This window comes from Poecilia formosa, unplaced genomic scaffold, assembly GCF_000485575.1.
Source record: "Poecilia formosa unplaced genomic scaffold, Poecilia_formosa-5.1.2 Scaffold159, whole genome shotgun sequence".
NCBI classification, from domain to species: Eukaryota; Metazoa; Chordata; class Actinopteri; order Cyprinodontiformes; family Poeciliidae; genus Poecilia; species Poecilia formosa.
In genome coordinates this window covers 1,083,581-1,099,863 of record NW_006800098.1, presented here as the reverse complement: position 1 = coordinate 1,099,863, position 16,283 = coordinate 1,083,581, and the positions used below count along the sequence as shown (strand labels likewise).

The following is a 16,283-nucleotide window of genomic DNA, read 5'->3' as shown; positions in this document are numbered from 1 at the left end:
TTCATGTTGACATGATGTCACCACGCAGTTGAAGCAGATTTCTTTTTCTTATACGTCCATAAAGTCCAGATCTCTGGCTGCTGTGGAGACCGTTGAAGTACAGTAAAGTCATTTTCATGTTAAAAATAGCAGCTTGAGACAATTTGAGCTTTGTAAAATGGTGTAAAAGTAACTATAGCATTTTTTTTTGTATCTGCTGGGAGTTTGTAAAAAAGAAAAAAAAAATCATGCAGGTTGTGAACAAGTAAAGTAACAATTTTGTTACCTAGTTAGCTGTATAGCGTGCAAACACGAACTAGCTTTTTGTACAAACTACATTTTTGTGTTTGTTGTAGTTATTTGCTTTGTTTCTTTGTATGATTAATATGAAATATATGAGGAAAAAAATATAAATTTTACTATAAATATATGTTCAAGATGCTAACGTTATATGTTTTGTTTTGTTTTGTTTTTTCAGGTAGCAAGTTGAAATAGTTTTCTGTTTTTCACTTTTCCTGAGAGGTTATGTTTTGTCTAAGAAACTAAATGATTGTGTTGTCTACTTTTTATGACTTATCTTTTTATACCTCGTCAAACAATGTTTTTGCGATTTATTCCTCCTCCTTGCTGAACATTCCTTCCTTCCAGTTAGCCTTATTTAACTAAAATCCCTCCCTTCTTATACCAGACTTAATGCCATTACATCGTCCATCAGTCCTAACTTTGTTTGGCTTCGCAGTGTGTGTGCGCGCACGCGCGTGTGTGTGTGTGTGCTTTTGTGGCACACAGAGATGGTGGGGTTGTTATTTCATGGTGAAGCAGCAGGGAGCCTACATGCTATGAAAGAAAAGAAAAAGGTGAAGGGAGAGGAGAAGGATGAATATTTTCTGGTTTGAAGGTTGAGTTGATCCCAGCTTTGTCTTCATCAACTCGTTGAGTTTTTCTTTTATTTCCATTCACTTCTTTAACAACATAATTGGTAAGTTGCTATTTTGACAAATTTTAAAGTTGTCCACCCTTCCATAGATTTATACTTTGTTTTTTGTTTTTTTGGCTTTATTGTTTGAGCGTTTTTAAGAGTTTGAGTTACGTTACATCATCATTAATTTCTGATACTTGACATGTGCACCTGATTCCCAATTATGTCGATTTAAATTATTTTTTCGTGGAAAAAAAAAAACTCTGTGCCAAAACTGTCCAGAAAAGAGTAATAAATTGAATGCATTTAATACATTATTTACTGTTCTTTTAAGGCTTTCATTTGGAAAGTAGTTTCAGCTTTAATTTTATCTTGCTTTATTTTTTTTAACTCTTACTTACTCATTAGTGGATTTTAAAGTAATGTTCAGGTAATTTAAAAAGCTAACTATGTTCCTAGAGGTGCATCAATATGGTTAGTAAGGTCAAATAAGGTGAAATATAAAATATTTATTGGTTTATATTCAATTTTGAGTGTTTTAAATGTTTCCAGTCATATAAAAAGTAGTTGTTTCTTCTATTCGGCAGTACAAAGTTTACCTACGTAATCCTCTATTATGCTCAAATTGTTTTGTTTTCCATCTCTCTTCCATTTTTTTCTTTTCCATTTTCTTTTTCATTTTTGTTTCTTAAATTTCAACCATTTCTTAATTTGATTTTTTTTTAGATTTTGTTCTATTTTCTTTTTTATTTTATAGTCTGAGCTTTAATTACATTTTTTTTTACACCCAGGAAGCCCATTATATTGTTTATTACTGTTCAGCCCCAGCCGTCCTATTTGGTCCCAACCTCTGAACTGGAGCCCTGCTGATCATGTCTGTCGGTGTTACATCTCGGATTTGGTTCTTGACTTCTTAATTGCTTTTGTGGGGCCCGCGGTTCATTATTTTCCTGTTCGGCTGACTTTGTGTGGAATTTGTCCTGGGGGTCAAACTTTTACCAGCTAGTCTCTGACACCGCAGGTCACCTGATCAAGAAATATTTAACCTGAACACCGAATTCAATTAGCTGACTCGGTTAAACATGTGGGTAGCAAGGATTAGATGTTTCAAAAACACAATTCAAAGCTAAAAACATAAAAAAACATTATGTCCAGAGATGAAAAACTAAATAACTGCACATCTGTTACGAAGATGAAGAACTTTAATTCTCCCCACATGTATATCAAATGGTGGAAAATGTCAGTAAATTTGACCCTGCAGAACAAAGCTGCATTTCACTTCATTTTCTCCCCGTTTTAATGTTTCTGAAACCTTCCTTACTTTCATTGCTCTTATGTTTATTTTTTTGGCGTGTGCAGGGAGTAAAGCCTGCGAGTTTTGACAAGGTGGCCATTCCTGAGGTGAAGGAAATTATAGAGGGCTGTATAAGAACAAACAAAGATGAGAGGTGAGTCACAAGGACAAAAAACCTGCTGCCTCCAAATATGGATTTCTTTTCTTGACATCCGCGTGCTGGAATTTTATTTATTTCTTGTGGAGGTTTTTTTTTTTCTTTCTTTTGTCCCGTTCTCCCTGCTTTCATTCTCTTTCTCTCTTGATAAAACAGAAATAACCTGCTGCTTTCAAACTAGTAGATTTTTAAATGGCTTTATGTTTTAATCTTAACGGCCCTTTTGTCTCCAGGTATGCCATAAAGACCCTGCTGAACCACGCGTTCTTCCAGGAGGAGACGGGAGTCAGGGTTGAACTTGCGGAGGAGGAGGATGGGGAGATGATTGCTATCAAACTTTGGCTCAGGATAGAAGACGTCAAGAAGCTCAAAGGCAAAAAATATGGAAACGCATCAAACTTAGTCATAAGGAAAGCTCCTATCTGTGTGTAGGAGCTTTCCTTAGAGGCCTTAGAGTTATTAACTGAGCAGCACTATTTCACACCTTTATAGGCAAATATAAAGAAAACGAAGCCATCGAATTCTCCTTTGACCTCAACAGAGACGTACCTGAAGATGTGGCGCAGGAAATGGTATGTCCGCCCTTTTAAAGGGAGAGGAATAAAAAAGTGAATCAAGATGCAGAATATGCACGATGGAAATCACCTCTGTCTTCTCCCAGGTTGAGTCTGGCTATGTCGCCGAGGGTGACCACAAGACCATGGCCAAGGCGATCAAGGACCGCGTGTCTCTGATCCGAAAGAAGAGAGAACAGAGGCAGCTGGTGCGGGAAGAACAGGAGAAGAGGAAGCTGGAGGCAGAGAAACGGCAACAAGAGGCTTTCAAAGCTCCACACACCCAGGTTTGTTGGTGCCTTCAGATAAGATGTAACCCTGTTTGAACTATATGAAATAATAGGTTTTATTCTTACATCTTACTTATGATGCTTGCCTGCTCAGTCTGTGAACTACTATAGGTGGATTCAGGGCACAAAAACACAATTTAAACTCATCCAACCTTCAAATTTTATTTCAAAAGCTCTGAAATAAAAGTCTCCTATTCCAGTAAATAACCTTATGTCAATAAAATTTGTCTTCAGAGCTTAATTTGTACTTGTTTCCAAATTTGACTAACAGGCCCATTAGTCAAATCCTCCTCCGTAAATAACGGTGGCCTAATGGCCAATAACTTTCCATTAGCCAGTAGCTAAAAGAACACATCGCCTTGATATATGTCGTCAATAAATGCAAAGAAATTAAAGGTCGGATACTTCAGAAATGTTTTCGTATGAGATTATGTTAGAATAATGTTAGTGTTTCATGCGTCTTTCGTTGAATGTACTTGACGTTTACTTGACTGTAGCTTGTGTTTGTGTTTCTAGTCGAAGACGGAAGAAACGGAGGCAGAACAACTTCACCATCAGCAGGCGGGCCTCTCTCACACATGTAAGACTGGGAGCTGTTTCACAAACCTAGTTTACCTTTAACTTCCATTTATTCTTGCTAAGATTGATGGTCACTTAAATGAAAATTAGATTTATCCAACAAAACAAAAAAAAACAAGCTGGGTTTAATTACAAGAAAAATTTTAATAGGGTTCAATTTGTGATGGATTAAATTATAGACAGCTTGCTGATAATAAAATATGCAACTTTTTTTTAAATTTGACTTTAACTTTGTCCAGCTGAAGTAAAGCTGCAGCAGAATAACAGGAGTTTGCCTCCATGTCTCTGATTTTGTTTTGTTTTAGCTGAAGGCGGTTTGGACAGCGGACAGGGCTCCGCGGTTTTCTCCTCCGACTCCCCCCACCTGGGTCAGCTGACCATGTCTTACAGCTGCCCCCCGTCCTCCCAGCCCCCCTCCCAACCCCAGACCCCGTACCCCCAAACCCCCGCTGCCGCCTCGCAGCAACACCCAGGCTACTCCCAGCCACCGCAGCCGATGGTAAGTACCGGCTCCCTGTAAACGCCTCACGGCGGTCACGTCGCATCCGTGAGGCGACTTTCTGCTCACAGAAACTCGTCCGGTTTGAAGTGAGCACTCTGGGTGTTTTGGAGTGAGCTGGAATGACAGTTTTGCTGTGTTTTGGAGTGGGAATGTGGATGGTTTTCTTTTGTTGCACCAAATAACCTTATAGACCTCAAAAAGCAGCATTTGTCCACTGGTCCACCAAGATGTGCAATTTGCAATCTCTAATCTAATTTAAACAGGAAAACAAAGTTTGTTAGATTTTCCACATTTAATCCATCAGTCAGGTAAATACAGTCAGAGGTTTCCTCTAATAGTCAGACATGAAGCCGGTTATTCGCTTAGTTATCCAGCTGATCAGGCCATTCACTTTTTGTTGAGTCAGTCATGCTTTCCTGCACCCCTCTTTCCCACAGTCCTGCTTTCTGATCAACCACTTCTTTCCTTCTTGAACTCTCCATGATATCCAATAAGATACGTAGACATTTTAACACAGTTTACACTCACTTACATGTGAATTTAGTTGTTTGCCCACCTATCGTTACACATTCTCCGACAAAACGTTGATAAATGATTTTGTTTATGCCGGCACCATTTTTATTTTTATTTTGTACATTTTGGAGCGATACAAAAACACACTTCTGTGTATTTTATTTGAATTCTAAGATCAGCGCTAACTAGCACACGCTTGTGAAGTGGGAAGAAGATAATTGGTTTTTCAGCTTTGTTTATCTGAAACGTTCACCATGCAATCTTATTCAGCCTCCTTTAATTCACCCAGTCGGGGTTGAGAGCTGATTGATCCTCACAGAACATCTTTAACCGATCAGACTGAGCGTGAGCCATTTAGGCCAACATAATAAACATTTCCAGCTCCAGATAAGAAAAACTGATGAGGCAAAACTCAAGCGACCAGGAGTTGCAGCAGAAGGTGGTTCTACAAAGGTTTTAATTCAGAGAGACTGAAAACAAACTCACGTTTTTGAAAACCATGCATTATGTGTCTTCCATTTTACAATCATGCAAAATGTTTTATGTGCAATTATGGAGTTTATCTGTGGGGTTAGGGTCTTAATGCAGCATCATTTCCACATCCAGATTTATTTATGTTTTATTATAATCTCCTTTCCTTGTTTAGTTGGTAACAATGATGCAGATCAGTTCGGTTCCTTTCTTAACGTCTCTTTCAGAGTAGCCGATGGACTTATGAGCTACATCAAACCTCTGATCAGCCTCGGATCTGGTCTGATTTATAGAAGAAAAAAGAAGAAAAGCAAGAACTGCTCTGACGTAGTTCTTGAGTTTACAGATTGATTGAATAGGACGCCTTATTTCACCATCAAAGAATGCCTTTATGGAGCCTGCAGACTAATGTAATCATCATGATAGGGGATTTTTTTTTAATTCTCAGCTTTCATTCTCGGTTGCTTTATTTTCTACAAACTTTTAGATGTTTTTTTTTCTTCTTCTGTTTAAAATCTCTTTCGTTTGTTGTCACTGAATTGGTTAAAGTTCGACTCTTGTCGTCTTTGTATTTTGACATAATTGTTGTGCCAATTTCTGTTGAAGTCGCAGAAAATTGTTCCTCTTGTGATAATCTCCTTCTAGGTCTAACAGATAAACAGGGGGATGATTGTGATTTCCGCAGAATGTATATTTAACAAACGTTAACCTGCATTTTTTTTTTTTCTTATTTCAGTTACTTTTTCCCTTGGTTCATCCAGTTACTTTTGTGTTCTCTTGAAGTTTTTGTTTTAATTTTCCATGTTAATCTCGCCTTCTTCCATCCCCTCTCCCCCGGCCTGCAGCCTGCGTCGCACGGCCGTCGAAGCCGTAGCATGTCTGTTTGCGTCCCCCCTTCCTCGTACTCCTTTTCCCACGCTCCTTCGTCCCTGGCCGCTCCTCCGAAACAGCCCGCCACGCCTCCTGCAGACCTGTCCTCCCACACCTCCACCTCCGCCACCTCCCCCTGCGCACCTCTCGCTTCCGAGAGGGACACATTCGCGGGCCGCCTCTCCAAGGCCCTGGAGACGGTGCTGCCCCTGCACTTGGGCTCCTCTCAGCCCAGGGCCAGTCAGCGGAGGGCCAGCCTGCCTGCCCTGTTCTCCACCCCTGTAGGTTCTCATGTGTAAGCCCCCTCACCCCCAGTGGTGGGGAGAGTCAAAGAGGGAAGAGAGAGAAAAAGATGAGAAACTATGCCTGTCATTGTTTGCAGTTTTGTAAGAATAGCATTTGTCTTTCTTTATTTTTTTTTTTAGTTTAGCCATTGCATCAGCTAGAAAGCTTACAGTGTAATGCTAAATTAGCAAAAAGATAATTTAACAAGATGCATTTAAATTTGCACCTTAAGAAGATCTTGGCATCAGGTTTTGTGTTTGACGTCGATGGTCCTGGGACTTTCCTGCTCTGCATGTTTTAGTGCAACACTAAAACCAGCTGGTGTTTTTTCATGTTTTTTGGCTCTACACACACACACACACACACACACACACATACACACACACACCACACACACTCATCCAGATGCATGAATTTTCTTTCAGTAAAATCCTGAAGAGAAATCACCAATGACGTGAAGCGACAAATTGTAACGCATTAAATCACTGACATGAACTGTTTTTATCCATGGTGCCTAAATAGGTGCCGCAACATTCAACAAATATTTGACAAGAACATCTTAAGCCATTGATTTTTCATAATAATAATAATTTAAAAATTGAATTTTTTTGTTTAACAGAAAGGAGTAAAGCAAACAATAGAGATATCAGAAACAAGACCATATCGGTATTCGTTTTGTAAAATAACAGTTTGCTCTTTACGCTTTCTTAGTTTATTTTTATTTTGGCCACGGTTTGATTCTTTTAGCTTTGTTCAAATTGAAAACAAAAGTAGTATTAACAGTGAAGCATTAAGTGAACTTCTCTGAGCTTCAGGGAACTTCAGTATAAAAGACTGACGTGTGTCTGAGCTGAGAAACATCCCAAACATCCAGGGTGGGAATCTCCGGGGTCAAGCCGGAACGAGACGGTTATCTCTCTTAGACTCTCTCTCTCCCTCAACTTGACCGTCATGTGTTCACATTGAACAAAGACAGTTGTGAGCCATGATCATGCTCCATGGTACAGACGTCTCGTGTGAGGTGCATCTACAGTCAGAACCAAAACCTTCTTCTAGATCGACTGAAGGGTAGACGAAGTTGTGTAATTTATTTTTAACTGCCTCACGAATGGTTAATTCTGTAATAAATACAGTTTGTCTGACTGAAGATGCATCTGGACTCTTGCCACGCTTAGAGCCTTTTTGGCATTTCCTCTTGCCTTCTCCACTTTTTTCCAACTGTGAGTTTCTGTGTCTTATCGGGTTTATTTTTTTGGCCTGCCTGTCTTTGTGCTGCAGCTGCGATCCATCTACTGTAACCGGCTTTACATCTACGCCTCACCTGCCGACTTTTTTTTTTTTTATACATATATATACTTTTTGATTAAACTTTGCTGCCACTTAACTCAGTTTCCTTATGTTCTGGTGGATGGATGTTTTTCTTTTTATTCTGCTTATTTGAAATGTCAACGTTTTCTTGCCCCATTTCGTTTTTGGTCTTTTCTGTGGTTCTCCCTGCGATTCACCTGATCTTCATTCTCAAATCGATTGTATCTCGTTGTCGTAGCAGCACTCATTGCCACACGCCTTCGGCGGAGGAGCGAGCTCGGCCGGAGGAGTCCCAACTCTCCCGGAGCCTCCTGCTATTTTCTTCCCCTCCATCCCCGAGCGCCCCGTTTCCTTCTCTCCTCCTCCCACCGGCCCCCCGAAGGGCTACAACACCCAGAGACGTAAAAGCACCTCCATTCTGGAGGCGCATACACGGCACTTCCAGCCCGCCTACCCTCGCTACGGGAGCACCCTGCACCCGTTTTCTGGGATGGAAGCTGTTGAGGGTCCGTCTCTCTTTATGGTGAATCCTGGCTTTGCGGCAGCGGCTCAGAGACTCGGCCCTGGCGATTCTCTGCATCTCCCGGGGCAATCCGAGCCGACTTTGTATGGCTACAAGGACATGAGAGCGGAACACGAGGAAGCCATGAGGCGGCTGAGTCTTAATCAAGCTGCTTTGTTGGACCATTACGAAGCAATGGCATATGCGGGGTATCCGATGACTGCCCACCAGCTGGGTCATCTGAGTTTCCATCATCAGAGGCAGGCAGCAGCTGCGGCAGCGAGCTTGGGCTTTGATCCTGGTCCTCCACCTCAACCAGGGTTCATCCACCCACAGATCATGCAGAGAATAAGCGCACACAGCCCAATACCTCCAATGCTGCCCCCGATGACTCCTTCCACCGGTGGTTCAATCTCTTCTTCATCGTCCGAGGGTTGCTTTCCTCCACAGCATGCATCCTCATCCCCCTTCCCCATTTCTGCACCTCCAGTAATGGCCGACGCACCGCCTGCTGGAAGTGTTTTTGAGTTTCATCTAGCTGCGGCTGCTGCGGCCGCCGCTGCAGACCCGAACCTGCTGGCGTCCAGGATTTACAGAGCTCGCCGCAGCTCCATGGACCTCCCTCTGGAGGACAGCTCCGGGACCGGGTCGGGCGGTTCGGGAACCTACAACCGACTCCAGCCGGTTACGGAGGAGCTCTACGCCTACATCAGCCCAGAGCTTCCTTTGCCTCCAGGAAACCTCCTCCTTCACCACATCGGTTTGACCGCAAAGGACCGGAGCCCTGAACCGTCCAGCGACTCTCTGGCCTCCTCTGATGCAGGAGAGTTTCAGTCGCCTCCTCCCCCTAATCTCCCCGCTCAGTTCGACTCGTCAGCCGCTCAGTCAATCCCTCGGTCCTCCTCTTCCGCACACTACGATTCCTCGGGGGGAGCCCTTCTCCAAGAACCCCAGGGTCATCCGCCTTCAGTCCAGAACTTTTTCCCTCCCACCCCGTCGTCTGAACTCCCACCTGGCGGCGCGTCGTCGGCTCAGCCGGAGTCTCTGCAGAGTCCCTGGCCCCAGCAGGAAGCCCAACACGATGCAGCCCACCTTGAGTCAATGCAGGCTGCTTTTCCCCCTCTGGTACAGAGTTCAGACCTCAGAAACACTCGTTATACCTCTGGGTCAGTTGCTAAAGGAAATCATTCAGTTATCGCTTTTCAGAACTGGGATGATTTCTTTTCTTACAGGGTTCCAACAGTCTTTACAAAAATAACTTTCTGTATTTTATAGAATATTAGATTACAGATTATTTGCATTTTTACAAACCCCCCCCCCAAAAAAAACGTGACTGCAACAAAGATAAACTGTAATCTAGAGTGGCTCTCAAAAGTGTGAACATTTCTGCAAATATGCCAGTTTTTGTAACGTCAAGAAAGCAAGACCGTAACGAATTGACTTCTCCTTTAGTGTGAACACCAATTTTTCTGAAAAACAAATTTATGAGGTGAGAAATATCCATTCAGCAATCTGAATGCAGAAGTTTACATACTGCTTGTTCTCATTTTTTATTTTATACAGGTCTGTATGTTTTTTTTATTTATTTGTTTTTATTCTTTTGGAAGAAATTACTTCCATCTTCAAACAAAGCATACATAAAAACACAACCAATACTTCTGCAGCGTTCTGTGTTATTGTCTAAGGCAAATACAAATATATATCAGTTTCGTCACAGTCACTGGAGTTGAATTAACCCATCTTAGGGTTAATCTAATCAAACTATTTGAGGGTGCGCACACTACTGCAACCACTCTATTGCATTAATTTCACATCTTTGCCCCTGTTTGTTTTTCAGTTGAGTTGTACAGCACATGTCGCAGTTAAAGGTCGAAAAAGGTTTAAATTATGATCTCAAAAACTTGCAATTTCACAGATGTGCACGTTTTTAAGATGAACTCAGAGCTGGGAATCTTCCAAGAACCTTCCTTCAACAATCTTGACATTTGAGTCTGGAAAAAATGTGTTAATGTGTTAAATATAAGATTTGTTGGAACCCTGTATTTATTTCCCTTTGGTTTCTATCCCAAATGTTTGACCTGATTTACATCAGTGTTTTTAAAACTATTTAATGGATATTTATTTTTTGTTTTGCCCATGAGATTGTTGGGAGTGCCTAAAACAAGAGGATGTCAGATCTTAGTGCTTTTCAATCAAATTATATTAGTAATCTGACCCAGAGGCAGTCGTACGGACCCCCCCGTTGTTCTCATACCCTGCTGACCCAGCAGCTCTCCCCAGCTGATGCTTATTATTCATCCTGTAGTCATGTTTTGATTTTAACCCCCTACAGTCGTATATCGGCACCACAGAGAGAGTCTCACAACGCTCCCATTATAACGACGAGCTCACCGTTCCTTCACTCGGTAATCGTGTGTGAAGCGTTGCCGAGGAAGAGCGTGATTTTAATCTAATACAGTTCAATTAGGGCTTAATAGGAGGAAGTTTTGACCTGGATCACATTGTTCCATGTCCATTAGAAGAGTCATTATTACTGGTTATATGTAATTTAGAAGCTGTGTGCGAGACCCTCTCTGGTGTATAAGCTTTAGAAACGATCCAAGCCCCCTCCTTTCTGTGCCTTTGTTGTTTTATTTTGTTTTTCTTTGTCGTATAAGTAAGTAATATTTTGTCTGTATGTTCATATATGAATGTATATGGAAAAAATGTGTGTTTGTGTGAGTATACGCACTCTGTGGTATACTTGAATGTTGATCGTACAAATCCAAAGTCGGCTTGATCTTCAAAATACGAGTCACTCCAACCATCTGAAAAAGGCTAATTTATTGCAATCTAGGATTTAAATAAAACTAAAAAAAAAATAAAATAATAAATTCTAACAGTCATAACAATAAGCAAGACTTTGCTGGTTTGTATGGGCAAACACACAGAGACATACAACAAAACCGAGGGGGTTTGGACACTAAGCAGTGTAACCGTGTTGAAACCCATTTTATGTTTGTGTAGATTTTCTGTTGTAAATCCAAAAAGGTTTTCTTTTTTTTTTTATGTTATGTTATTGTAGACTTCAGCGATTAATTAAAACGTGTCAAACCCTTAGAATGCTGGTGTTTACATTGCCAGCAATATATTTTCGCATTTGCTTTCAGCCACTTTTAATTTCTGCATTTTCCAATCATTCACTCATAATTGGTTTCCCTGTCATTCATCCTAATTAAAAAAAAATATATAAATTTATCAATTAAATTTGTGACGTGAACTTCCTCTATGTTTTGCCGCCTGTGTTGTTAAAAGAAGGGTAGGTAGGGGTGTGTGTGTGTGTGTGTGTGGTGCAACATGCTATACCTGCCAAAAGCTTTCAGCAGACTTCGTCAAGGTGAGCTTTATGACAGGTACGGAGTTGCCCACAGCCTTCTGAGGGTTCAGTCATCCAAAGGTTGTGTGAGATGCTGCCCTGCGATCCTTTAGATTATGTGAGAAACTTGGTGAAAGTGCAGTTTTGGTAATAATTTTACATACGCTCATCATGGACATAAATGCTGCTTTAATTTTAGGCTTTTAAAGATTCAAACTGTTATTTTATTTTATTTTTTTCCAAGAGTGAAATGATCAGAATTACAAATTTAAAAAAAAATCTATTTGGTTGACATTTATATTTAGTTTGGATTTTCAATTATCTCAAATGCACATGAAAGCTGGGTTTAAAATGGATTACCTAAAAATATATATATATATTGTATTGTACATTGAGTTTTTTTTTGTTTTTTTTTTTGGTTAAGTCATTGAAATTCTTTGCTGCATCATCATTGCACTCTGAAAGAAGAACAAATAACATAGAAGCATAACATTACTAGGATATTACTGCCCATGATGTGTCTATGTAAACCACCAACTGCAACTGTATCTTCTGTTTATGCACAATTAGTAGAGACCCACAAAGGTTGAGGCTCAAAATTGAAGGAGTGAGCTCAAATGAGATTTTTTCTTTCTTTTTTTTTTCACCCCTTAATCGGTAAAAGTGGGACAAAGAAGGTCGGACAGAAAATACGGCTTTGACTCTTTAGTTCAACATTCTGTTTTTTATATTCCAACCACTATGCTAGAATTCACCATCACGACATTATGTAATAGTTATTATCACTGCCAATCACTTAGGGTCTTACCTGCATGTGCAGTGTCCTACTTACACCCTGCCTAACCCCAGTAATGTGCCTGTACCGTTGCTATATTTCCATCCAGCCAATGTCGGTGTGCTTATACCATCCTCTGGATGGTTTATTGTACATTTGGTGTCTCTGTGCATGTGTGCATACACAAGAGGAGAGTGTAGTTTGAAAGTAAGGGAGAAGGAGTGTCTTGTGTTTGCACTCATGCTTGGTTTGGGTTCAAATCTACAAACATGTACTGATTGATTCCTTTTTTCTTTTTTCTTGTCCTCAATTTCTTGATTTCCCCATCTACATCCTCCATCTTTTTTCCCCATATGCCACATTGGATCTCTTCCTCTTTGTCTGTTCTTTGCTCTTTTTCTATAAATCTGTTCCTAAGCAGCAGGTTCAGACTCCCACCCCTAAACCAAGTTCAGGAACCCCTCTGGTTCCTGCCGCCACTCAGCCTGATCCCACAGGGACTTCCCAACAGGTAGGAAAATGAAGAGAATTTAAATCCAACAGCTATTATTATGAACCACATACAGAAAAAAAGCATCTTTTGGTTCTTTGTAAGAGTAACTGAGAGGTTGCCTCTTTATAGCAGTCTATTTAAACAAATATACATGACATTGCAAACCCCTCATTTTGTTATTCATGAAATAAAGAGAAACATTGCATTCTTCTTAAAATAGGCTCAAATTCAGAGCTTAGGGTTGTTTTTTTAACCTTTTGTTTTGACCTCTTACATTTTGTTGCTACCCTACACTGTATCTATAATTAATTTTTTTTTTCCCAGGCTGTGTTATCCGGTCAGAGTTCTGTTTCCCTTCAGAGTCCAACCCACACAGCACTGCAACAGACGTCTGCACAGGTAACTATTTCAGTGCAACCTGCCTTCAACATTTATTGATTCTTATCGTGGAAGTGTATTTTGCCGGCACTTTGCAATTAAATTCTTGTGAACCAACGTGTAATACAATAGATGAGCTCCAAGCTCCACATCTTTCAGATGCGTCTCTGCCTCAGCACACCTGAATCAAATAACTAGGTCAGGAGCAGGACGATGTTGAACTTGACTTGTTCAGGCAGGCGTTCAGCCGTTTGGTTCGGGTGTGTTTTGGACCAAGGACCCGTCTAAAAGCTGCCTGTAGAATCCCTGTCCTAAAGCCTTGATTTGCTGATGTTTATGCAAGTCCATATGTTGCTATTTTTGCAAACACACGTGTTCATAATCACTTTAGAGACTTAGGAAGGCGTCTATGTACTAATTTAGGTTGTAACCACTGTATATGTGCTGTATATACTATCATCACTCCTGGTAAAGATGTTTAGAAATTGCTTTTTATTGCTGTGAAATATTCAGACACTAACCAAAATCATTTATTCAGTGGAGAATACTTTCCACATTAAAAAAATATGTTTTTATAAGAAAGTCACTGTCATGTTCTATATAATAAGGATAACTGAATCACTTTTGGAGTTTGCAGAAACTTTTCAGTTTAAATTAGTCATCAACAACTTTTCCCTCAGGTTTTAATAAGCAGATTCATAATTATAAGCATTAGAATAACTATAATGAGCACTTGTCATTGTGTAAGATCACTATATGCTACTTAGGGATGAGCTTGAAATGTTTAGAACAAAATGTAGTTGTATTTATTTTGATATTGATAAATAGTTTAAAAAATAAAAAATCAGTCCACTGTTAGCTGATGAATGTCTTCCTTTCACTTTGTTGCCGCCTGAATAAACCGCAAACATTTCTCAATATATCATATGAGATGCATTTTATTTTATTTTATTTTTTTTTAAATAGCCTTTTGCATCTCTGACTTCACTTGTAAACACGTCACTTAAACTGAAAACATCTACCTTTAAGTCGTCTCGGTCATCTTTCAGGGCAAAGCTAAAACTATTTTTCTCTGCGTGTCGCTTACAAGAACAGCTACTCGCCTAAATCTACCAACATCTACAGTAAGAGCAGCAAATCCCAGCAGTCCTTGCCAACATGTACTGTGACGAGGATGGTAGCAAAGAGTGACCAGATCTCCATGGAAGCATTTTGAATTGCGTTCTGCTTATCTTTACCAGGATTGTTGATAATACTGGAAGCTATAAGTTGCGTTCACGTGAATAAGCAAATGAACTGTACAAGATGGCAGCTTTGAAATGACTACTGTGATGAGTTTGTGCATGATTCAGTTTAAACTCTTAGTTTGATTCATTTTCTTGTCTTTTGATCCTCTTGCATGCTGCTTGTCTTTCACCTCTGGGATTGTCTCGTCTTTCTGTGGTGCGTGTAGTTTTGTGACCTAAGCCCCTCTCCCAGTATAGAGCATCTTTATCTGTTATACCAGGCTGCTCAGCAAGCTCTGGTTCAGGTACTGACCTAATACATATTGTAAACCAATGTCCATCTACGTGTGTGTGTGTGTGCGTGTGCGTGTGTGTGTGTGTGTTGCACCCTTGAAGCTAACAACACATCAGTGTTGTTTGTTGCTGTGTTTGATGTCCCACAGATTACAGGCAAATTCAGCCTCTCTAATTGACTGAAGTAACTCTGTCATCTTTTGTTAGCATTTTTCCTTTGGCTCTCCGACTAACTCCTGTGATTAAAAGCATGAATCATACACAGAGGAGGATATTTTATGGAAATGAAGATGGATACTAATTCCAGAATCAAAGACTGCTAAATATCAGAAGGGTTAATGTTTAATCACCAAGCAAAGGAGAAACTTTAAATGCAAGCTGGATCACTTTTTTAAAAAAAATTTAATTCTAAATTACAGACATTTCACAAAATCAAAATAGATTTGGGTTTTTTTATGGTTCATTTGCACTTTTTTTTTTCTTTCCTTCCTTCATCTTAGACTTTGGGCTGTTCTCAAAGTATGAAAAATAATTTTCTTAGATTTAAACACCTCCACCTCCTTAACCACTGGTGTTTTGGAGTTACCTTTTAGACTGAGAAGCCCTTTTATTATATAAAATGTCTTTTGACTTGCAGGTTGCCTAAAGTCTAAGCACTTCAGCTCTTATGTTTAAACTTTTTCTTTCTTTTTTTTTTTAACGACTTACAGGCGTTAAGCTTGTATGTGATGAAATTCACAAGGTCTGAGTCCTGTGTGTTGTGGATTGATTCAACGCATTATGTTTTAGCCATCACTATCACGATTTTGTTTTAGTCACTGAATGAAGAGCCACAGATGCATGCATGACTTACAGCTGTGCTATATGTGTTTGCCGTGTACAGAATTTGCTGTTCACTCTCAACTCTCCCAAGTCTCTAAAAGAAAAAACCTTCCAGGTTTTTTGCCTACACTTTGCCATATACAGTCAGACATGTTTGCTCATAATTTTCACATTTGAAGAAAAGAAAGGTGGTACAAAAGCCACGAATGTCGATTTTCGCCACATTCTCACTTTTAATCATCATTTGGGTTTATCTACTTCCTCCTCATTCCTTTGACGTTGCTCCTATCCTTTTCTTGAATTTTTTTTTTCCCCTCCTGCTTCTTGTTTCTGTTTTCCCCTTATCTCGGTACCACCCATTCAGCCCAGTTTACCTCCGCCAACTTCTACTGTTCCCATGGTGACCCTTCCTTCTCCGTCGGCTCTTCCGACACCAGTCGTGCCCTCCCTCCCCTCTTCTCTGCCAATCCCTGCTGGGGTGGTGCCTACACTTGTTCCCTCTCCTCTTCCTCCTGTGCCCACACCTGTGCCTCAGCCTTTGGCCACCGTGGTGCCAGTCATCAGCGTAGTCACCGTCCCTCCTGACTCTCCCATGGAAGCCCCTCCTAAGGTACTGGTTCTGTTCAAAGCCACCAACTGGAGGTTATGGCGCCGTTACAGGTTCGGGTAAAAATAAATGCTGCATTGTCCAAAAGTCCTAAAGTCAATCTTTTGATA

The 16,283-nt window shown here is 40.4% G+C and overlaps 1 protein-coding gene across 22 annotated transcripts in view; it reads left to right on the top strand.

Moving 5' to 3' along the window:
- The window catches only part of wnk1b (WNK lysine deficient protein kinase 1b), an 82,736-nt gene that overhangs the window by 48,461 nt on the left and 17,992 nt on the right, over positions 1–16,283 (top strand). For 13 of the 22 annotated variants that reach the window (XM_016677633.1, XM_016677634.1, XM_016677639.1 and 10 more), the window contains 11 exons: positions 2,258–2,346; positions 2,583–2,722; positions 2,842–2,921; positions 3,011–3,190; positions 3,710–3,773; positions 4,078–4,271; positions 6,104–6,409; positions 7,960–9,348; positions 12,772–12,864; positions 13,171–13,245; positions 15,931–16,176. In XM_016677633.1, the coding sequence (XP_016533119.1) occupies positions 2,258–2,346; positions 2,583–2,722; positions 2,842–2,921; positions 3,011–3,190; positions 3,710–3,773; positions 4,078–4,271; positions 6,104–6,409; positions 7,960–9,348; positions 12,772–12,864; positions 13,171–13,245; positions 15,931–16,176 (2,856 nt within the window). Of the gene's footprint in view, positions 1–2,257; positions 2,347–2,582; positions 2,723–2,841; positions 2,922–3,010; positions 3,191–3,709; positions 3,774–4,077; positions 4,272–6,103; positions 6,410–7,959; positions 9,349–12,771; positions 12,865–13,170; positions 13,246–14,677; positions 14,756–15,930; positions 16,177–16,283 lie in introns of all 22 variants that reach the window. The other 9 variants (XM_007564457.2, XM_016677648.1, XM_016677632.1 and 6 more) reach the window with 8 other exon arrangements.